Source organism: Cnephaeus nilssonii (assembly GCF_951640355.1).
Source record: "Cnephaeus nilssonii genome assembly, chromosome: 3".
Taxonomy (NCBI): domain Eukaryota; kingdom Metazoa; phylum Chordata; class Mammalia; order Chiroptera; family Vespertilionidae; genus Cnephaeus; species Cnephaeus nilssonii.
The window spans coordinates 11,905,628-11,929,322 of NC_137074.1; the positions used below are offsets into that span (position 1 = coordinate 11,905,628).

Here is a 23,695-nt window from a genome sequence, read left to right on the forward strand (position 1 = left end):
CAAATCTATACATAATGACACTTGACAATCTTTTTTTTTAAATCCTCACCTAATATGCTTTTACTGATTTTTAGAGAAAGGAACGGAGGAAAAGAACGAGGAAGGTAGGAAGAATATGAGAGAGAGAGAGAGAGAGAGAAACATCAAAGTAAGAGAGAAACATCAATCAGTTGCCTCCCACACACACCCCAACTGGGGTTCTATAATGCTACAAAATAACTCCTTATCCACTACATCTATCTCCTCACTACTCCTGCATACTCCCACTTCCCAGTTTTCCACATACTTTCCCTGTCAGGAATGTCCTTCTCTATCCAATAATTTCCTTGTCTAGAAAAAATCCCACTATGACCTGTTTGAGATGCTAATAGCATGTAACAGCTTAAAAACACATTATCATTATGGAAATTACCTTTTCATCTACCTTCTCTCACGGCAACTACACTGTTTATACCCTAAGGGTATACTTTTTTTAATACAATCATGTGCTGCATATCGATGTTTCAGTCAACAATGGACCACATTTATGACAATGGTGCCTAAGATTATAACAGGACCTGAAAAATTCCTATCACTTAGTGATGCTCTAATGATTTTAACATTGTGTGGTACAAAAGTTGCAAAAACCAAGAGCTGTGGTTGAGATGGCAAACACCTTAACCTGGGTGTGGAAGAGGAGGACACTGAGGAGCTCCTAGAGGTTGTTCCCGAGGAACTGACTCATGAGACGTTGTTGGATCTGGCACAGGAACGCATAGCTGAAGAAGAAGCAAGAGAAAAGGAAACTGCGGAAGAAAAAGAAACCCCAAGAAAACTGACAGTGAAGGGTTTAGAAGCTTTTGCAGACCTCAACAAGCTCCTTAAAAACTTTGAAAACATGGACCTCAACACTGAAAGGTTTCCATTAACAGAAAGGAATGTTCATTATCTGTTTACAAATAAACCTATGATAAAAATTTTTTAAAAGCAAACCACGATAGATGTATTTCTAAAAAGAGCGACACCTCCTCAGTAAATGCCGCAGGCAGGTCCTTCGGAGGTATTCCAGAAGAAGGCATTGTTATTATGGGAGATGACAGCACCATGGAAGTTAATTATTGCCCCTGAAGACCTCCCAGTAGAATGGACGAAATGTAGAGGTAGAAGACAGTGACAATGATAATTCTGACTCTGTGCGTTTGGGTAATGCGTTTGTCTTAGTTCTTAACAAAAAAAGTTTAAAAAGTTAAAATAAAAAATTTAAAAAGCTTATAGAAGGATCTAAAGAAAATATTTTTGTACAGCTGTAAAGTGTGTATTTTAAGCTACGTGCTATTACAAAAGAGCTGAAAAGTTTTAAAAAAAATTAAAAGTAATATAGGAAGCTAAGGTTAATTGGTGAAATAAATTTTTTTGGCAAATTATGTGTAAAGAGGTTACAAAGTCTACAATAGTGTATAGTAACTCCCTAGGCCTTCACAGTCACTCACCACTTATTCACTGACTCCCAAGGAGCAGCTTGCAGTCCTGCAAACTCCACTCCTGTGTATCATTTCTATCTCTGTATCATATTTTTACTGTACCTTTTCTATGTTTAGATACACAAATACTTGCCATTATGTTAAAATTGACAACGGTGTTCAGTACAGTAACATGATATATTATGGGTCTACAGCCTAGGAGCAATAGAGTATACCAGATAGTCTAAGTGTGTGATAGATAGGCTATAGCACGTATGTTTGTACATGTGCACTCTGTGTTTGCACAATGACAAAACTGCCTAATGGTGCATTTCTAAGAACGTACCCCCATTGTTAAGTGAAGCCGGATTGTATTTCTTTGTATTCTTAGCACCCAGGACAGTATTTGTCCATCATGTGTTAACAGTCCAAAAAGGGAGACATACAGAAAATCAATATTCTCCCTAAAAATTCCATTTAAAACAAATTATAACTTACCCTAGTATCTTCTACGTCAAGCTTAATTCTTATTATTCTACCTAACATGTAATTACGTATTTTCTTACCATATGGTATCCCAAGGCGTTCTTGCTCTTTCCTATAACCCTCTAGTGCAGCAGCCCATCTTGTCACTTGCTCCGAGGTTTCATCAGAAATGGTTGTAATGTGTTTTGTGCCATCAAGAGTTATCACTTGAGCTTCTTCAACAAGATGTGCTTCTGCTTCAGCGTGATGAGCATCTGGGTCAATGACTACTTCAACTGTTTCCGCTGGTTTAACAATTTCAAGGATGTTGAGCTTTGGTTCAATTCCTTTAACAGTGAATTAAAAAAATATCCAGATGAAAACATGAAATTCACTAACAAAATTTAGTTGAGTTTATATGTTCTCAAATGATAGAGCAAAACTCCATTTTAAATGTTTAGCAATATGTCTAGAGAATTTAAGAGAGTCCTACTAAATGATAACAACAACAATTCAATAGAATTTTGGTATTCTATATATGTAAACGGCTAATATGCAGTGTCCCCTCGGGAGTTCAACTGTTCACTATGACGTGCACTGACCACAAGGGGGCAGCATGGAACATGGCGGGTAACCAGCGGCAGTGGCGGGGCACTGAAGAAGCAAGGGAAGGAGGCGGGGAGGAGGAAGGGGCAAGGAACTGCGTGGTGGAGGCGCACAGGTGGCAAGAGAAAGAGGGAAGGAGGAGGCAGGGAGGCGGGGAACCTGATCAGCCCTGATTGCCAGCCAGGCCTAGGGACCCTACCCGTGAGTGCACCAGGCCTCTAATCCTATCTAATAAAAGAGTAATATGCAAACTGACCATCACTCCAACACACAAGATGGCCACCCCCATGTGGTCAAAGATGGCCACCACAAGATGGCCAGCAGGGGAGGACAGTTGTGGGTGATCAGGCCAGCAGGGGAGGGCAATTGCGGGGGACAAGGCCTGCAAGGGAGGGCAGTTGGGGGAGACCAGGCCTGCAGGGGAGGGCAGTTAGGGGCAACCAGGGGGGCAAGGGAGGGTAGTTTGGGGTTACCAGGCCAGCAGGGGAGGGCAGTTATGGGCAATCAGGCCGTCAGAGGAGCAGTTAGGCGTCGATCAGGCTGGCAGGGGAGTGGTTAGGGGCAATCAGCCAGGTGGGCAGGCAAGTGGTTGAAAGCCAGCAGTCCTGGATTGTGAGAGGGATGTCCCAGATTGGAGAGGGTGCAGGCTGGGCTGAGGGACAGCCCCCTCCCCGTGCATGAACTTCGTGCACTGGGCCTCTAGTCCTATATAAGTGCTTAATATGCTAAGTGTCCGGTTGTCCGTTCAACCAATCAAAGCATAATATGCTGATGATATGCTAAGGCTGCTCAACCACTCGTTATGACATGCACTGACCACCAGGGGACAATCGACTAGTTGACCAGTCGCTATGACGTGCACTGACCAGCAGGGGGCAGACACTCCGACAGGTAGGTTAGCTTGCTGCTGGGGTTTGGCCAATCGGGACTGAGCGAGACAGGCCGGACATACCCTGGAGCCCTTCCACGTCCCTCCCCAGTCCCGATCGTGCACCGGTGGGGTCCCTCGGCCTGACCTGTGCCCTCTCACAATCCGGGGCCCTTTGGTTTCTGCCCAATCCCGCAGGCCAGGCCAAGATCCCATTGGTGCAGAAATTCATGCTCCGGGCCTCTAGTATTATGTAACAGTGTTGTGTCAGTATTTCCTGATTTTGAGCATTGTGCTGTGGTCATGTAAAAGAATTCCTTATTTTTAGAAAATGCATTTACTTAGGCATAGAAGGGAAACATGTCTACAATTTATTAGTAAATAGGTTAAAAAAAAAATGTGGGGGTGAGGAAGAGAATAAAGCAACTTCCTTTGCTAATTACTCCTTTTGTGCTCAACTGCAGAGTCTAGATCAGTGATGGGCAACCTTTTGAGCTTGGTGTGTCAAACTTCGCCAAAAAACTGAGCATAACTCGGGTAGTGTGTCACTTTGAGGATAAAACATTATTTCGCAAATGTTTCATCGTCAGGAGCAGCAAATGTTTCATCCTCGGCTGAGGTGGCCGCGTGTCATCAGAAATGGCTACGCGTGTCAGTGCTGACATGCGTGTCATAGGTTCGCCATCACTGGTCTAGATCTCCTTTGCAGCAAGGGTACCCAATGTGACTTAGGCTCTAGAATCACTGGCATGAGCCTTTTATTGAGAAATGAATTAAGAGGGGATAAGCAAGCACATGGCATCCATTTTTTGGCTCCTGTGGAGCACTGAAAAGGTAGCATGGTTCTAGCTTATGGCAGCCAGGGCAATTGTCAGTCCCGCACTGCACTGTGGCTGAGTCATTCTTAGAAAGCTAACTAGAACCTGTTGTTCCAGCCCTCTCTCATCCTGTTATTTACTACCCTACCTTGCTGATTAAACCAGGTAAAATATGTGATACTATCTGCTTCACCTTGACAGATACAATAATTAATTCAAAAGCCTTAATATTTGGCTATAATATCACATTAAGTAATTTAGACAACCATCTAAAACACCCAAAACTTATAAAATTCAGTTCTCATATTAGAAAAACATGAGTGCAGTTTTAAATAGCTACACAAAAATTAACTTACCTTGGTAAGAAATTACCTGTACACTAAGTTGTACAGTTCCATCTGTCTTTACTCCTTGGTCAAATAAACTTCGTTCTGGATCCAGCTAAATATGAGTAAAGGAGTAAGATTATTTTCACATAATCATCTGGTTTAATAAAAATGGATATATCAAACTATACTTAACTACTGAAGTATAATAATTAAATTATAAGAACACATTTAATTATGCAAGTTGTAATATCATGTAATTCTTTGCCAAAATTTAAAATATTTTAACCATTGTGGTAGTAATTAAGGACAACATAAAGAACAGAATTTATTTTAAATTGCAGTTTTCTCTAGCTCTAGAGTCTAGTTTAGAATTTTAAATAATGCCAAAAAGCAATTGTTTATTCCCTAAGAGTATTTAAAGTAGAAAACAATGCAATTTATATGTCATTAAAAAGCAAGGATATTTAATTAGTGGGGACAATTTAAATAAATTTATTTATATAACTAGAGGCCCGGTGCACAAAATTCATGCATGGGGGGAGGAGTTAGTCCCTCAGCCCGGCCTGGATCCTCTCAAAATCCGGCACCCCTTGGGGCATGTTGGGCAGTCGGGCATCCCTCTTGCAATCCAGGATGCTGCATGCACCAGCGACCATACTTTTTTCACACAGGTGAAAGGCATCTTGCTGTTGTATGAGCAGCTACGTGGTTTTTTTTGCCCTGATTATAAAAACTAGTACATAACATGATCCTTCTGAGGCAGTAGTACCATTTTCCCCATCTTATGGGTGGAAAAACTGAAGCAGAGAGAAGTTAAGTAATTGGCTTTGTCACACAGTTACAAGTGTCAGCATCAGGGCTGACCACATAATGTGCAAGCCAGAGTCCATGCATGTCATCACTGCATCATCCTGCTTTTCAGTGTTAGAGTAGCCTTGCCAAGTTTTAATTTTTAAATCTAAGAGGCTATTCCCAATATATAGGGTAGGGTCCATAGGCCTGGCCAGCGATCAAGGCCATCTGTGGCGCAACTGGCAGACGGGGCAGTTGGGGGCCCTGCTGACACCTGCCTTGGCTGGTGGCCTGACACCACCCACTGGCCAGCCCCGCCCCCTGATCGCTGCTGCCAGTCACCTCCCTCTCAGGGGGCAGACGCTCAACGTAGGAGCTGCCCCCAACCTCCTGCGTTGAGCATCTGCCCCCTGGCGGTCAGTGCACGTCATAGCGACAGGTCATTCCTGCCGGTCATTCTGCCGTTCAGTCAATTTGCTTATTAGGGTTTTATTATATAGGATACTTGCTGTTATCAACCAATTATACACATTTAAGGTCAGGGTTAATACTAAATCTCTGATCACAAAATTAATAAGGAACTTATGACTTTGCTATCTGACCTAGATACGGATATCTTTACTCATAATTCTATATCCTTTAAGTATGAGTGCTTTTTCCCCTCATATCACCTTATAATGAATGCATTTTACACAATGACAAATTGACGACAAAAAGTAATTCTGATTTTTAGATGTGCACTTAAATGCTGAAATATAAATTTAAAAAAAAATTACCTGAATATCTTGTAGACAAATTTCATGAGCATCCAAAGAACACTGTAGTCTTGGTTCTAGTAGTTTCTTTAAATTGCCTATTGGCTCATTGATGTCTATGGCCTGGCTTACACATTCAGCTGGGGTGTAGGTTTGTTCTACAATGCTAAATGTTAAATAATATAATGGTTAAAAATTACATTTTTACCCTGAAAATTAAAGTAACAATATGTTCAAACCAAAACTGATTATGAAAACACATTTCTGGTCTTTGAAATTCATGTCTGCATAGACACCATTCATAGTGGTAAACTTATCACCAAATAGTGCTGCCAAATGACTAAGTCCGAAGTGATATATTGCTTCTTAAATTAGGTTATGTAGCCCTGACCGGTTTGGCTCAGTGGATAGAGCGTTGGCCTGCGGACTGAAGGGTCCCAGTTTCGATTCCGGTCAAGGGCATGTACCTTGGTTGTGGGCACATCTCCAGCGGGAGGTATGCAGGAGGCAGCTGATGGATGTTTCTCTCTCATCGATGTTTCTGACTCTATCCCTTTCCCTTCCTCTCTGTAAAAAATCAATAAAATATATTTTTTTTAAAAATTAGGTTATGTAAAGCAACATTGCAGCCCCTCATTTGGTGAGCATGCTCTCTCAGGCCATTTGCCACATCATGAGCAACCCTACAGAGAAGCCCATGCGGTCAGGAAGTGAATAGTAATATCACCAGTCTCATGAGTGATCCTGTAAACAGATATGCTAGCCCTAGTCAATTCCTCAGATGACTATAGCCACACTGACAGCTTAACTGCAAACACATGAAATACCCTGAAGCCAGAACTAAGTTCTGGGGTAATTTGTTGAGTAAGAGACATGTAGTCTCTACTGTTTCTTCTGTTAAAAAAAAAAAAACAGCATAGTGAAACATATTGAAATTCTCTATCAAAAAAGTTAAGATCTCTTGGGCAGTCATGACCTTTTCTGTCAGGAAAACATGCCTGTGTGAGGGTATGGTGGCAGAGGACAGGACTGAGGACAGCTAACATGGGGTTTTCCTAAGAGCCAGAGCCAGACCTTTCCTCTGAGAAGAGGAGGTGGTATGAGTGACCACAGCCAGCTGGCAGAAAATATGGAGAACTGCTAAACAACTAGTATAAATCTCAATTATGCCAGATGAGTAAGTTCTAGAGATCGGTGTACAATATGGTTCTTACAGTTAAATACACAGTATTGTCCATTGAAAAATTTGTTGAGGGTAGAGCTCATGTTAAGTGCTCTTACCACAATAAAACAAAATTTTTAAAAACTAAGGTCTAAAATCTTAGCTGTACTCTAAACACTCAGCATCATATTCAATCTTAGTAATTTGGTCCATTCTCATTGCAGTTATTCTAAACTTTTACTATATAGAAGTTCTCTACTACTCTTTAGTCCCTTTACTTTCAGTGTATTATCTCATCTCCTGCTTTACAGAGTAAACAGAGTAAAGTAGGACCATTAGCCCTAACCCTAACCTTCTTCTTAACTCCCAAATCTCTATTTTTACCCAAAATCTCCCTTTGGATTCTGAACTTACAACCACTGCCCTTCTTCCTTAATGGAATAATATTCTATACTATTCCAAGAACTAATACCTTTCACTATTCTATATGCTTAGTACTATGCACATAATTACTCATATACCTTCTCAAACACAATGTGGCCTCTACAAGGGCAGGTTACTGTCTCATATATACTCCTGACAATTCATAGTAGTTACATATAGATATTTGTTACATTAGTTCAGGTTGGGAATTAACTCTATAGGAAATCCAAATAACCGGCACAGATGAAAGAAAAAAATAATCAAACAGTGCCATGAGGGATTAAAACCATCACAATCAATTGCTTATTACTAGCTATGCATATTACTATCTTTTTCAAAATATATTTTTATTGATTTTGGAGAGGAAGGGAGAGATAGAAACATCAATGATGAGAGAGAATCATTGATGGGCTGCCTCCTGCACGCCCCCTACTGGGGATTGAGCCCGCAACCCAGGTTTGTACCCTTGACCGGAATCGAACCCAGGACCCCTACAGTTCATAGGCCAATGCTCTATCCACTGAGCCAAACCGGCTAGGGCATATTACTATCTTTTAAAACTATCTTTCCCTCTCAGCTATAAATTCATTAAGTCAGCATAAAAAAGCAATACGTTATTCCCCAAAACGCTGTCAGTTGAAAAAAAAAAAAGGCCCCAAAAGAACTCTGGCTTGATTCTTAATTTTAATGTATGTGAATAATATATAAATTCAGATAATACCACCAACCTTTCTTCTGTGCATTCTGTTTTCTCTGTTCCATCAATTTCAATTTCTATCAGCTCCTCTGCTTCTCTTTTTGTCATGGTTGAAATACTTCAAAAGCTCAGCCCTGTAAGAGTTAAATTTTAAGACATTTTAAAATTATCTGCACAAAGAGAAATGCTACACAAGAAGTAGAGACCCAATTCAAATAAGAACAGAGGGTAAGTAGAACAGGAAGAAGTAATCTTCACACATAAAAGAAAATCCACATGATATTGATAAATTAGTTTTTGTTGACATGGTGCTTATTAGCCTGACATGAATTCTTCATCATTCTATTGGATTTATTGGGACTTGTTCAGCCCAATCTCGGTCAATAAATTAACTCAAGTTACTTCAAAATCAAATGAAAGGTATGTCAACTATATTAAAGCAACTTCAGTCTCAATAACAGATTCAAACCTGCAGCTTAAAAATCAATGAACCACTATTGTTTACCTAAAAGCTGTACTATATTAGCAGGATGAAGAATGTACTTTATTAGCATTGTAGTGATAGAGTGATATAAAACTAAAGTTAATCCTAGCTATGATTTGTTAAAAATTACATATCTTATAAGTGCCAGTACAATATTCTAAAACAGCAAAATCAAGTAACAAAATAGTTACCAATATGTATATTGTTGTATTATAATGAATTACTGCATTACTGTAGGACTAGCAAAGTCTTCTTTTCCCCTTTAGAAAGGGCTATACCTCTCCTCAAGTCTATAATTAGCTGGCATCCAAATCTAGAATGACAGGTATAAAAATGGTCTGATTTTCCCCACATTATTAAGGTTGCTCTCACATATCCTCTTATAGGAAGACCAATAAGAGGCTGGGGTTCTCCAGCACAATACATACATAATAATAGACAAACATGTAAATTGACCATACCTCCGCTACGCCACAAGCCAAACAGAATTGATATGCAAATTAACCCAACAAAGATGGCGGTTAATTTGCATACCCAGGCATTCTGCCCCACCCCGTCTCTCAGGGCCTCTGGGCAGCGTGGGAAGGCGGAGCCAGAGTGGAAAGAGGCTGGGCCGGAGTGGAAAGGCGGTGCCGGCAGCCAGGGAAAGGAAAGCCCATTCTAGCACAAATCTTTGTGCATCGGACTTCTAGTACATACATATAATGCACCTCTAGCAGACTGCCTAGGCCCTAGCCAACTTTTGCTTTCTTTTGTTCTGACCCTAGCTTAGTAGAACTTCCCTTTCTCTAATAAAGTCTATTCCTTAACATACTATTTGTAAAACTGTGTTATTTATCTTGAGCACTAGAGCAAAACAGGTGGTGACCCTGTAGAACATAAACTCCACCTGGTTTGAAGGAATATTAGTATGTTTACAGAAGTATACAAAATACTTTGAACAGTACTTCACTCTTAGTAGGCACTCTATTAAAAAATGTTTTAAAAACTATTATCCTATATAATAAAAGCCTAATGTGCTAAGTGTCCAGTGGACCGGTCGCTATGATATGCTAAGGCCATTCAACCGCTAGCTGATGTGCACTGACCACCAGGGGGCAGACAGTCCACCAGTCAATCAGTTGCTATGACATGCACTGACCACCAGAGGGCAGGCGCTCCGACCAGTAGGTTAGCTTGCTGCTGGACTGAGCTAGACAGGCGGGACATGCCCTGGAGCCCTCCCCGGCCCCAATCATGCCCTGGTGGGGTCCCTCGGCCTGGCCTGCGCCTTCTCACAATTTGGGACCCCTTGGGGGATGTTGGAGAGCTGGTTTCGGCCCAATCCCACAGGCCAGGCCAAGGGACCTCACTGGTGTACAAATTCATGCACCGGGCCTCTAGTACACCATATAAAATTGACTTCAGGTCCCCTAAAGGCTTAAATGTGAAAGATACAACTATAAAGCTAATAGAAAAAAATGGTGGGGATTTTTTTTATGGTTTAAGAGTAGAAAATAATTTAACATTCCAAAAATTAAACCACAAGGAAAAAAAACTAATGTATTTGATTATATAAAAATTAAGATTTATGTTCAACAGACAGGGTAACGACTGAGAAAAGATATTTTCAATATCCAAAAGTGACAAGGGAATAACTGGAATAGACAGCAAATTCCTGCAAACTGATAACAACCCTCCAAGAGTCAGGACAAATTAGAAGAACAGGTAAAGTATAGGAAAAGGAAAGTAACAGGTAAAACCAAAATGGCTAAGGATATAAAGAAATGTTAAACTCAAATAATTCAAAAATGCAATTTAAAACAAAAACTTTATACCTGAGTGTGTGTGTGAAAAATGTAGTGTTGAATACTGGAAAGAATAAGTAGGGGTGAGGAGCCATGAGTTCTCTGCCTCTGTTGAAGTACAGACAGATGCAGCTATTCTGGAGAAAAATCTAGCAGCACTAGTTCAAATCAAGTAGGCTTACACCTGTGACCCAGCAATCAGGGGCATAGATAAGCATTCCAGAGATATTGATTGATAAGGACATTCAGGGGATAGCTGGAAGCTAGAGCCAATAAAAGTAGCCATGGTAAGAAAGTACTGAGATATAAGAAAATGTGAAAGAAGCCCACACCATGGAACTTTAGTAACAGTTAAAAACAAGGAAATAATGTACACACACACACACACACACACACACACACACACAAATCATAAAAGGTGCGTCCTCTCCCTCCTGGAAACCCCTGCCATGCCTTGCCTTCCCCCTCCCCCTCTTGGCCCCGGGCAGGTTACCATTAACTTCCTCATTCCCAAGCTCCTGGGGCCCTTCCTTTACTTCTATAACTTGTTTCCTAAACCCATTACTTCTAGGAATTACTGTTTCTATCTCTGTAATATACCCAATAAACGTTCTCTTACCAAAAAAAAAAATAAAAAATTTATATATATATATATATATATATATATATATATATATATATATATAAAATAGTGTGTTGTATACTGAAAAAGAAGTGAGAAATGGTAAGGTTTAAACTTTTAAAGGATATTTATGTTTTATTTTCAGGGCCTATAAAGAGGTCCACTCCTCTCTCCATAACCAATTTTATTTTTTAAAAGGTTAGAAAACAATTGAATTTTCCCAGAACTTTGGGGAAAATAAAAAAGTATATGAAAAAGTAACTAGAGGCTGAGAAATGGCCCTAAAGCCTTATCAGCAGGGTTATCTATGGTTCCCCATAATATAAGCACTAAAACAGGGACTTGTTAAAAAGAAATTTATCCTGTGATCTTCCAAAAAAGTTATAGATCAGTTCCAAGAAGGTGCCACCCTCCCCCCAAAAAAAGAACCCCATACACTTTAGAAAAAAATACTCATAGTCTCTAAATTGATCCTTTTTTCTTTCTCAGGTCTCTAAATTTAGCCTGAAAGTAAGAGATTGGGAAATTGTCCAAATCGTTGAGATCACTGTTTGAGTGGGTCTGAGCTCTTTTTCTGGAACCAGGATTCTTTTACAAAACTTAGTGGAGAAGAGAACATCACCTGGAGCTTTCCACCTAAGGGCTGCCCTGGTTTCTCCTAGATTAAATCTCACCTGGGGTTCAGAACCCTTCACAAAATGGAAATAAACTAAACTTAACTAGAAAGTCCAGAAAAGGCTAGTATTCTTTCAAATACAGTTACACTTAATATTCTCCCTTGGAGCTACAGATAAGCTTGAGAATTAACCCTAGCTGGTTTGGCTCAGTGGATAGAGCATCGGCCTGCAGACTGAAGGGTCCCGGGTTCGATTCAGACATGCCGGGTGGCAGGCTTGATCCCCAATGGGGGGCGCTGCAGGAGGCAGCCGATCAATGATTCTCTCTCATCATTAATGTTTCAATCTCTCTCTCCCTTCCTCTCTGAAATTAATAAAAATATATTTAAAAAAAAAACAACTTGAGAATTAGTCTTCTTCACTGGAAAATATTATTAGTTTAGGACAACTTTTCCCATTAAGGACAATACTTACATGTAATACTTATCTATATTTAACATACAAAATGTATTAAAAACCTAATATATAAAATAAATGTGTATTTAATATACATAAATGTAAACTAAGAGTACCTACCTGATCAACTGAACATTTTCTCAAACTAAAAAATATTGTTCAATACCTGAATAAAAAATTTTTGTTTTTAAAAATAAAGTCAACAGCCCAGCCAGTGTGGCTCGTTGTATCCCACGCCACAGGAGGTCACAGGTTGGATCCCCAGTCAGAGCACTTGCCAGGGTTCCCGCTCCACCACCATTAGTGGGACTGGAGGAAAGCGATCTAAGGATGTTTCTCCCTCATTGATGTCTCTCTCCCTCCCCCTCTCCCTTCCTTTCTCTAAAATCAATTAAAAACATTTTAAAAATAAAGTCAACAGTTAAGAAAAAAAAAGTAAAACGCGCATTTGTGTGTGTGTGTGTGTGTGTGTGTGTGTGTGTGTGTGTGTGTGTTTGTAGAGAGAGGGAAAGCAAATGGGGAGAATGACTGATACTTGGTGACTTCCCCCTCCAGGTGAAGGTGTTCACTGTATAATTTCATGGTATAATTGTTCCAAGTTCCCTGTAGATTTGAAATTTTATGAACAAAATTGGTGGAAAAAAATAAAGTTTTAATTTACTATTCAGCCTCCACATCCTCTTATGAACAGCCTCCATGTAGCATCTATAGTTCGGTCTTTACCGTCTTACTTCAAGGCTATCTACCCCTCCTAACACACAGTCCTGTATGCTATGCAATCCAGGTAAACCGACTTAAGCCAACCTGGTCTAAAAACAAATAGGGCTGGGAAGTCCGGACCAAACCCTGAAAGAGGGGTGAATCCCTTCAAGCAGTTTGGAAAGAGCGGACCCGTTTCTTTTGAAGTTTAAGACGACACAGTACGGGCACTGTTATCACCGCCCATTCCTCGCTCGGCCGGAGCGAGTCCCCCTCAATCTTGGCTCCTCCCACGGCCGGACCGTCGCGTGTTTCTCAGTGACCCCTCACCCTCGGGCACCGCGGCCTTGGGCACTGTCTCCCCCACCGCGAACCCCATCCAACCAGGACCCCTACGTTCAAACAGGCGAAAACGGCTTTGCTTCCAGTGCACACAAAACACTTAAAAAAAGTTGGCAAACTGCATTAACCCATCATTTCCCCCCTGTCTCACGGCCACTTTTCAAGAGAGACCCAACGAACAACATCAACAGGAACAAATAAATGGCTTTGCTGCAACTGTGGGACCATTCCAGAAAGACAACTGGATTGGGAGGGAGAGCCAATCGCCGAGTCGGCGAGACCAGTTTTGCGTCTTCCTGTGAAATCCCGGGAGCCAGGGTCACGTTCCGATCGGGGAGACGGCGGACCGCCACGCCGGGTGGGGGGCGAGCGAGCGGCGAAGGAGCGGAGCGCGGGGCAGGGGACGCGGCCCGCCGGGGCCCGGGGCGCGCGGCTTCCCCGCCCGGCGCCGCGCGCCCCCCGCCCCTCCCTCCGCTCCCCGCACAGCTCCCCGCCCCTCCCCACCCGGCTCCCTCAAGTCTCCACGAACGGAAATGGGAGTCACAGCGCCGGGGACCAGCGGAAACAAAACACAGAGGCGGCCGCGGGGGGGCCGCTCTGGGGGAGCAGGCCCCGGAACGAAGCCGGCCCGCGCGGGCCCGCGCTCCCCTCCTCTCCCGCGGCCGCACTCACCCGCTCCGGAATCAACCGGGTCGCCCCCGCCCGCGCTCCGGAGCCGGCTGAGAACAGCGGCGGCGCGCGCTCCACGTGCGGCGTCTCTCCCGGTAAAACCTGCAGCTCCCGCGACTCCCAGGTGTGAGGCCCCTGGGCCCTTCCCGCGGAATCGGCGCGGAGAAACTCCAACCCCCCTCCCGCCTCCCAGGCACCCCCGGGCTCAGGACTACAAGTCCCAGCAGGTGGCGCGAAAACGAACGCCCCGAGGCAACGGAGGCTCACGAGGCACAAAGGAGCACAACGCCCCAGTCCGCTTTGTTTTACACTGTCACTCTGTCGGGACGTTCATACACTTCAACAACCCAAGAAACAGGACTTGCTGGCTGATTCGGGGCAGGAAGGACCGAACTCACGGAAAGGCCAGGCCAAGTGCGCATGCGTACATCGGAAGGTTTCCAGAAGGGAAAGAGGGAGCCGATTAAATGAGGAGGAGGAAAGATGGCGGAAGAGTCGCTAGGGGACCCGGAAGCACTTACCCTCTACTTCCTCCCGTTTGCCTTCTGCCTCACCTAGAGCCGTCCGGTCGCAGACTGTCTCTGAGACGCTTCCTGTCCGGTGAGTGCCGACCGACTGAAACGGCGGCCCACAATGCACTGCGATAGCGTGTAGGCGGGTGGGGGGCGGAGCCAAGGCCGGAAGTGGGACGGTGGCGGCGGCGGCGGCGGCTCTGGCAGCTCGGGACTGAGGACAAGGTGACTGGGAGGGTAGCTGGCCTCGCTGGGCCTCTTGGGACTCGGATTCTGAGTTTTTCTCTGGGGACTGGGCTGCCTGTTACCTTTGCCCTTGATGAGAGAGCAGCTTTTTTGGCCCGGGGACCTTCACGGCCGGCCCCGAGGTCACTGCCGTGAGCCTTCAGGCCTTGGAGTTTGCCAAGTAGGCTCGATGGATAGCCTGGATAATAATGCCCGCTCTGGGGGCCAGCCGGGGTGGTGCGGGTTGCAGGGACGCGGGGGGTTCCCGGCTGGGGCGGCCAAGGTCATGCTCGCGGGGCAGGTCTTCAGCCAGGCCTGCTCCACCTGGGCTCACGGGAGATGGTTCTGAGCTATTTAAAGCGGATCAGGGTGCTGCTACTCATCTTCAAAGTTTGCAGCCCGCCTAAAAATATCAGTAGTGCTAAAACTCTGTTAGGCAGCCGTGTTTGACACTCTTTTCCTGCACAATCCTACACCCCAACCACCCCGAGGAACAGGACGCTGCCGGGGCGGCGGGGCGGGGTGGGAGGCTGGTGCTTGAACCAGGGGAGAGGCCAGAGTGCGCATGCGAGCACAGCAGGGTTCCAGGAGGGGAAAAGCGGGTCCAGTCAGGCGGATCGTGCATGGACTTTGAGGATATGCTTTGAGGGGCCCTGGCCGGGTAGCTCGGTTGGCCAGAGCGTCTTCCCCATACACCAGGGTTGAAGGTCAGGGCACATTCAAGAGGCAACCAGTGCATGCACAAATAAGTGGAACAACAAAGTCGATGTTGTTCTCCCGCTTCCTTTATCCCTCTACAATCAACAAGTAAAAAAGAAAAGATGTATATCTTTAAAGGATATGCTTTGGAGAGGCAGCGAAAGGACTGACCTTTGGCTGGTCAGCCATCACTGTGAACAGGAGAACCTTGCTCCTTCGGCACATGCTGTGCCCTTTTCTCTTGCCTTCCCCAGTCCTTTTCTGACTGTCAACTCCCTATCATAGCCTCTCGTGACCCCTCTAGTTCTCCAGTAGAAAACTTTTCACAGTTGACATTTTACACCTGTCTGTGTAATAGCACGTGTCTCCTGCGGGCCAGTGGACCGTCCACACTCACTGTGTATGTAAACACAAATGAGATTATGTGTTCATTTTTTTAGAGAAGATGAATTTGAGGGCCCTAAAGGACTTACGAAGGGACGTGAGCTGTTGAATGTATTGGGTTCAGGGGAAAAACAAAATTAGAGATGTGATTTCGGAATCATCAGTACTCAGGAATCGGGGAAAAAAAAGATTTTCCTCATGTTGCAGTAGGAATAACATGATTTTTTGCAGTCAGAGCAAATTAACTGTGGGAATATGAGTAATTTAACAGCCTTCTTAGACATAGTTTTATTACCTGTAAAGCAGAGGTAAGAACACCTTGTAATGTTGAACAGGAATGCCATAAGGGTGCAAGGAGAGAATATATATGGGATTACTTTGCGAAATACCTAGGGCTGAACAAACATTAGATAACCTTTATTGCTGAGTGTTAAATATGTCCTTAAGTTGCCAGAAAGGAATATATACATTGAATTGCACAATTTTTAAAATATACTTGTGTCCGGTAAGAATCTACTGTGTAATCTTAGACCAGGTACTTAGCTCTAAACCTCGGTTTCTGTGTGTGTAAAATGGGATTCGAAATACGCAGCAGCTTAAGGTCGTTTGCTGTTTGCTTGGAGTCTTTTCTCAAGTATCTTTCTCTGATGGGGTATAAGAATGGCATGTGATGGATTCTCTAATTCCTTCATCTGGTTTGCTTTCACCCTGGCAGGTGAAGGGTATTTTGTTGATTGTATACTTCCTTTTGGTAGCTTTTGTGTGCTCTTCCAGGGCTTCTCAACCTTGGCACTACTGACATTTCGGAGAAGATCATTCTTTGCTGTAGGAAGTCCGTTATTGTTATGGGATGTTTGGCAGCATCCCTGGCCTTTACCCACTAGAAGCCAGTAACACTCACCCTACCAGGGACAGCCAAAAATGTCTTTAGACATTGCCAAACATCTCCTGGAGTGTACCCCCCTCCTATTCAACAACTGTGCTATTCTACTGTCCTTTAGCGTAGTGCTTCTCTAACTCTCAGTGGTAAAAGGCTTTCTACCTTTCCCCAACATTTGTGAATATTTTTGAAGAATACAATAAAAATGAATTATTAGAAAAATTATATGAAAGACAAAATGAAGATACACAAAATACAAACCCTAATTTTTTTATTAAGTTCAGCAGATATCCTATATAATAATAGCCTTGTATGCCAAGTGTTCAGTCGGCCATTCAACCAATCAAAGCGTAATATACTAATGATATGCTAAGGCCGCTCAACCGCTCACTATGATGTGCACTGACCACCAGGGGCCGACAGTTGACTGGTCGACCAGTCGCTATGACATGCATTGACCAGCAGGGGACAAGTGCTCTGACCAGTAGGTTAGCTTGCTGCTGGGGTCCAGCCGATTATGACTGAGCAAGATGGGCCGGACACGCCCTGGAGCCCTCCCTTGGTCCTTCCCGGCCCCAATCGTGCACCCATTGGGGTCCCTCAGCCTTGCCTGCGCCCTCTCACAATCCTGGACCCCTTGGGGGATGTTGGAGAGCCGGTTTCAGCCTGATCCTGCAGGCCAGGCCAAGGGACCCCATGGGGCCTCTACTATGTTAATATGCCAAATTGCTTAAAAGTTTCTGAATGATTATTTCCAATTTTTGTATTGCTATAGACCAGTGACACAATCTGTATGCTACCACTTGTCTACAGACCATACTTTGAGGAGGAGGAGGAGGAGTATAACATAATAGGGGTTCAGTGTCAGTATGATGATGATTTTTGTTATTGCTATTATTAGTTAATTTGTGGGAGTAGAGGGATCATGTTAGCGTTAACATGTCAGGTTTTCACTTTGTCTTTAAGGTTCAGAAATTGTACCAGGCTTTATTGAGTTCTCATCATTCCAATATAGGGTTTGGTAAGCCCTTTACTAGACTCAGTCTTTTTTAATTTAAGGGAACTTTTTTCTACTTATGGTCTCCTTATCTATTCCTTTTCTTTTGGAATTCCTGTTTGCATATATTTGTTATAATTTGGTATTTTTTGCATTTGGTCTTTTAAGACACTGAATGAGATCTCAACTGAGATCAATTTATCTACTGAAATTTTTAGTTAGAAAAGTATGTCCTTTAGCTCTAAGGATTTGGAAATCCTTATTTTTAAAAATCAGAATTTCATCTCCTTTACATATTCTAGGTCACTGACTAGGTTGTACCACATGATTTTCCCTCTTTTGTTGGTGGGTTTCCATGGGCTATTTCTCCTTGCTGGTTGTGTTGGACTTAGATTTGTAGTTGTAACAGGACTTAGATTTGCAGTTGTAACAGGCAGACTCCCTCTGTGGGTCTTCCAAGTAGAAACTTCCAGGCTATCAATCCTGACTGAGGCAACTGTCTCCAGTGCCCCTGCCCAGTTCCCTTTAGAGAATCCTAGCACATTGTTTTAGAGGTCAGGATTGTTCTTTTTCTCTGGGGCTGGGTAGCTTTCCATCATCCTAGTTTGACTATTTTCCCTGATCCAAGGCTAAGTTCATGGGGAGGAAACACCCCATTCCATATTCTGTGCTTTCTTTCTGCGTATAACCCTAGTGGAGCCACACAGAGGCCTGAGTTCCTAAGTGCTCCTAGGACCCAGGTCTTCGGGTTAAGAAGTAAAAACTTGTGGGCAGTGGAGAGGGGAATGGAGCTAGGATCAAGTGATTGTTCTTAGCATTCACTGAGTTCTGATATGCTTTAAGTCCTGTAGCAATTAAGAGAATTAGATGTATTTTATACTAAGTATATGTATATTAAGATATATTAACATTGTGGTGCCTTTTTTTTCTTTCCCCAGTAATAGTCACCATGATTCTTCAGAGGCTCTTCAGGTTCTCTTCTCTCATTCGGTCTGCAGTTTCAGTCCATTTGAGGAGGAATATTGGTGTTACAGCTGTGGCATTTAATAAGGAACTTGATCCTTTACAGAAACTCTTCGTGGACAAGATTAGGGAATACAAAACTAAGCGACAGTAAGTGGGTGGATAATCAACCATTGTGTAAATATAAATATTTAAAGTATGTAAGTTTTGAGATGGTCATAAACTTACTTGGTGTTTGAAAGTGTCTAAGACCTATACTGAGCTGATCCCTTGCATAGAGGTTCATTAGATCTTGATTATTTTAAGTCCCGAATTTTACCTTTTTTTATATGGGTTTCCAGGGAGAGTTCCATTAAATCTTTTGTTATTTTGGTTATATCCTTATATCTAAAGGATATATCATCATTCTACCTTAAAAAAAAGTGAAGACTTTACTCACATGATTTTGTTTATAGCTTGAAAGAGTTCTCAAACCCACAGAAGGCCGTTAGTAGACATACCCAGGTCTACCTCAGGTTACAAACAATTGGTGTGAAGGTGAAACGGGTAAATGGGGTGGGAAGAGAATACCTTTTAGGAGGAAAGAGTACTGTGAGCTAAGGCATGAAAACTGGGAAGCATATTTGGGAAATTGTGTAATGCTATTTCCCAAGACTGGAGTATATAAAGAATGTAGAGAGCAGTAAAGGATAGACTAGGGTTAGAATGAGGAATTATGGGAGGCCTTGATTATAGACTGGACAATTAAAATATTATATGAAAAGCATATATGAGAAATTAAAGATTTTTGAGTAGGATGGTGAGGTGGAACAATATTGCTCTGTATTAGGAAGAAAATTTTGATCACAGTGTACTAGGAAATTTGGTATGAGAAAAGAGGAAAGATAGATATATTAGAAAAATGTAATAATATCAGCATTAATTGATGAGAATCCTGTTTTTAAAGCAGTGGGAATATAAAAGTGACAAGAATCTCCCTGACCGGTTTGGCTCGGTGGATAGAGCATCGGCCTGCGGACTGAAGGGTCCCAGGTTCAATTCCGGTCAAGGGCATGTACCTTGGTTGCGGGCACATCCCCAGTGGGGAGTGTGCAGGATGCAGCTGATCGATGTTTCTCTCTCATCGTTGTTTCTAACTCTCTATCCTTCTCCCTTCCTCTCTGTAAAATGTCAATAAAAATATATTTTAAAAAAATAAAAATAAATAAATAAAAGTGACAAGAATCAAAATACTGAGACTTGAGGTTGGGTGACTAACAAGGTTTCTCGTTACCTGAACTGAGGAGGGAGAGGGTGAAGGGATTAAAATAAAGATAATATTAGGAAACTCTCACAACAACCTTATTCATGTCATCCCCATTTTATATATTAGAAAACTAAAGCTAAAAAGTTAGAATTTGCCTAAAATCACACTGTTCAGTAAGCAGGTGTGCAGGACTGGTTGGGAAATTGGAGCATCTTCTGTGTGGAGGTATTGTGGCATCACAATATTGATGCTGTTTGCACTTTCACTGTCCTTAAAAGCCTGTCCAATAAGAAGTCAATCCTTAGGCATACTCTGAACCTAAGGGGTCTGGCTCCTTCATTTGTGCAAACAGTGTGGAGAAGTGTTCTGAGCATGAATGCTGGGCAGGTTATTTAACCTCTGTACCTCGGATTCCTAATATATAAGATGGGGATGATAATAACAGTACCTGTATCATAAGATGTTATAAAGATTAAATGGTTTAATAAATTAGCATGCCTAGTATTTTTTTTAAGTGAAATAAATAAATCTCCCTGGAGTGTCTGATTTGTCCTAGTCACCATCTAGAGCAAGATGGGCAGGGAGACTTAGAGTCAGTTGAGGAGGTAGATTTATGAAGAGGGAGCTTTTCAAGCTTAAGCAGATGTATGGTAAATCAGATGTGAATGCATGCATTCAAGTTTTAATAGCTTTCACCTTATCAGTAACTAGTATATTGATGAGACTGGCTGGATCTTTTCAAAGTAGTTTCTAAAGCTTGTGGATCCCAGAGCTGGAAGACAGGCACAAAGTATCTGATTGAAGGCTCTTTCAAGAATTGCACTGTGGCTGGCCCAGCCAGTGTGGTTCAGTGTGCCATCGACCTATGAACCAGGAAGTTACTGTTCCATTTCTAGTCAGAGCACATGCCAAGGTTGCAGGCTTCATCCCCATTGTGAGGCGTGCAGGAGGCAGCCAATTAATGATTTTCTCTCATCATTGATGTTTCTATCTCTCCCTCTTCCTTTCTCTCTGAAATCAATATAGTTTTGTGTTTTTTTTATAAAACTGCATGTGTATGTATTTCAGTAACTGTTATTCACATGTGACTATTCAAATTCTAGTTAATTACAATTAAGTTGAAGTAAAAATTCAGTTTTTCAGTCGCCTTAACCACATTTCTAGTGCTCAATAGGCAGATGTGGCTAGTGGCTACCATATTAGACAGCACAGATATAGAGCATTGCTGTCATTACAGAAAATTTTATTGCTGATCTAGAAGAAAATTGGATCCATAACCAGTTCTTAAATTAGAGCTGTCTCTATATTTTGTGAAAATTCTATAACAAATGTTACCCTGTGCCTGTATCATAGGCATGTATGAAAATATTATTACTCTAGATAGAATTTTCACTTGTAAATATTTTGTTTATTGTTCATTGATAGACCGGCGGTAATATGACAAGCTAAAGAATTTGTGCAAAGGATTAAGTAAATCTAATTGGTCTCATTGCTATATTTATTTCCCAAAGCACAACTCTGGTATGTCATTTTATTGCTTTGCAAATAAAATACAAACTCCCAGGCTTAACATTTCAGGCTTCCCATGATCTAGATCAGGGGTCCTCAAACTTTTTAAACAGGGGGCCAGTTCACTGTCCCTCAGACCGTTGGAGGGCCGGACTATAGTTTAAAAAAAACTATGAACAAATTCCTATGCACACTGCACATAATCTTATTTTGAAGTAAAAAAACAAAACAGCAAAAACACTCGAATGTGGCCCTCGGGCCGTAGTTTGAGGACGCCTGATCTAGATACTGCTGGCTTTTTCATCTAAACTGCTCAATATTCCCTCATAAAGCTAGTGCTTTATCTCCTCCATATCTCTGCTTTTTCAGTCTTAGAAGGTCTCAAATTCTGACCCAAAATTTTTTTTTTAAATCTGATGCAAATGCATGATTTGTCACAAATGCCATTTTTTTTTTTAATCTTCACACAAGGATATATTTTTATTTGAGGGAGAGAAACCTATCAGTTGCCTCCTGTAAGTGCCCCAATTGGGGATGGAACCCTCAACCTAGGTATGTGCCCTGACTAGAATCAAACCAGGTGTTTGGGATGACGCCCCAAACAACTGAACCACTCAGCCAGGGCACACAAATGCCATTTTTTTTTAAAATGAAGTTTTTTCTGATTAGCTCAGCAAAAGTGCCCTCTCAACTGAGTAGCTTTTTGTTAAACCATGTCTTTGAAGCATATCATATGACTCCCTTATGGCATAAATGTTTATAAACATGTTATTTTTTTCTTCTAAATGGCAAAACCTCTTGAGAATAGGGAATAATTTTGGTTTTGTAACCAGCACCTAAAATGAGTTTTTACTTGCTCATTTACACACAGGTCATCTGGAGGACCTGTTGATGCTGGCCCAGAGTATCAGCAAGACCTGGAGAGGGAGCTTTTTAAGCTTAAGCAAATGTATGGGAAAGTAGACATGAATACGTTCCCAGACTTCAAATTTGAAGGTAAATCTCTAATCAGTTTCATCCTTTAAGAGGAAAATATGTATACCTATTTATGTTTACTTCTTTAGAGGATAAATGTCAATTACATGTAGATTTATTAGGGCAGTGATGTGTGCATGGGAAGCTCTGGGATAAATATTTGCCATTTGTATTGGTCACAGGGGTGGGGAACCTTTTTTCTGCCAAGGGCCACTTGGATACTTATAACATCATTCTCGGCCATACAGAATTATCAGCTTAAAAATTAGCCTGCTATTTTTGGTCACACATTTAATTAACTCACCCCTAATGCCTTGGCAGGCCAGACCAAATGATTTCAAGGGCCTTATACAGCCTGTAGGCTGGACGTTCCCCAACCCTCGTATAGGAGATCACAACACATGGAGTTTAAAACAATGGGGGTCTGAAATCAAACTCCCTGATCTTGAATCCTCTGACAATATCACTTATGAACTGTGTAGTCTTAGATAGTTAACTGATACCTGTTTCCCATCTGACATTTGGAGAGAATTATAATATCTTCCTCATGTGGTGGTTTTAGGTAAATGATATATGTAGAGTCAATTAATAGCCTGGCTCATAATAGTGCTGAATAAATCTTCAGCAATTGTTATATTTCCATGTAGATGTTTAGAAACAATCGGTATTCACTAAAAAAACAGCAGAAGATTGATGAGTTAAATATTGAAGCCTTCTCAATACGGCATTTTATTGCACTAGGCTAAGATTGAACCTTTTTTCCTCTTCTTAGATCCCAAATTTGAAGTCATGGAAAAACCGCAGTCCTGAAGAAATGTAAAATATTTCTGGTCATGTGTCCTAGATGAGTTGTATAACTGATCAAAAGTATCAGAAGAAACATACATTTCAACAACTGTCAAATGTTCTTTCATTCTGATTCCAAATAAATTATTTGGTGATTTTGAGTGTATGCTTGAGTGTATTGAATTTTATGTTTTAGCATTACTTTTAAATCATCCCGTCTGGTTAGAAGGAAGCATGTGGAGAACTTGGATAAATTGGGTACAGCTTGCCTATAACCTGCCAGACTCTTCTCATGTGCTGGGTATCCTTTTCATTCTGGAGACCTACAGCCCAAGGGGACATCTCTCCTTCTTAACCCCATGACCTTGTGTTATCGGAGAGTAAGCTAGGAACATTCCAGGACTAGCAGAATAGGGAAACTAAGACAGGTAGTTACACAGCAGTTTGCAGCCACCTAGTAAATCCTAGCTTCCCTAAACCAAGGACACT

At 42.1% G+C, this 23,695-nt stretch overlaps 2 protein-coding genes across 10 annotated transcripts in view; one reads left to right on the forward strand and one right to left on the reverse strand.

Moving 5' to 3' along the window:
• The window catches only part of GABPA (GA binding protein transcription factor subunit alpha), a 32,817-nt gene extending 18,162 nt beyond the window's left edge, over nt 1–14,655 (reverse strand). Inside the window, exons 1-5 of one of the 8 annotated variants that reach the window (XM_079766786.1) lie at nt 14,552–14,655; nt 8,386–8,488; nt 6,094–6,238; nt 4,553–4,637; nt 2,006–2,251 (exon numbers count right to left, since the gene is read on the reverse strand). In XM_079766786.1, the coding sequence (XP_079622912.1) occupies nt 2,006–2,251; nt 4,553–4,637; nt 6,094–6,238; nt 8,386–8,462 (553 nt within the window). In that variant the 5' untranslated portion in view covers nt 8,463–8,488; nt 14,552–14,655. The other 7 variants (XM_079766788.1, XM_079766790.1, XM_079766787.1 and 4 more) reach the window with 7 other exon arrangements.
• Nucleotides 14,441–23,372, forward strand: ATP5PF (ATP synthase peripheral stalk subunit F6). 2 transcript variants are annotated; one of them, XM_079766792.1, is made up of 4 exons: nt 14,441–14,630; nt 18,666–18,840; nt 22,317–22,441; nt 23,193–23,372. In XM_079766792.1, the coding sequence occupies exons 1-4, from the start codon at nt 14,498–14,500 to the stop codon at nt 23,228–23,230; spliced, it is 471 nt and encodes a 156-aa protein (XP_079622918.1). In that variant the 5' UTR covers nt 14,441–14,497; the 3' UTR covers nt 23,231–23,372. The 2 variants fall into 2 exon arrangements, with proteins under 2 accessions (XP_079622918.1, XP_079622919.1); XM_079766793.1 differs by lacking the exon at nt 14,441–14,630 and adding an exon at nt 14,698–14,767.
• Nucleotides 23,373–23,695: the final 323 nt, after the last annotated feature.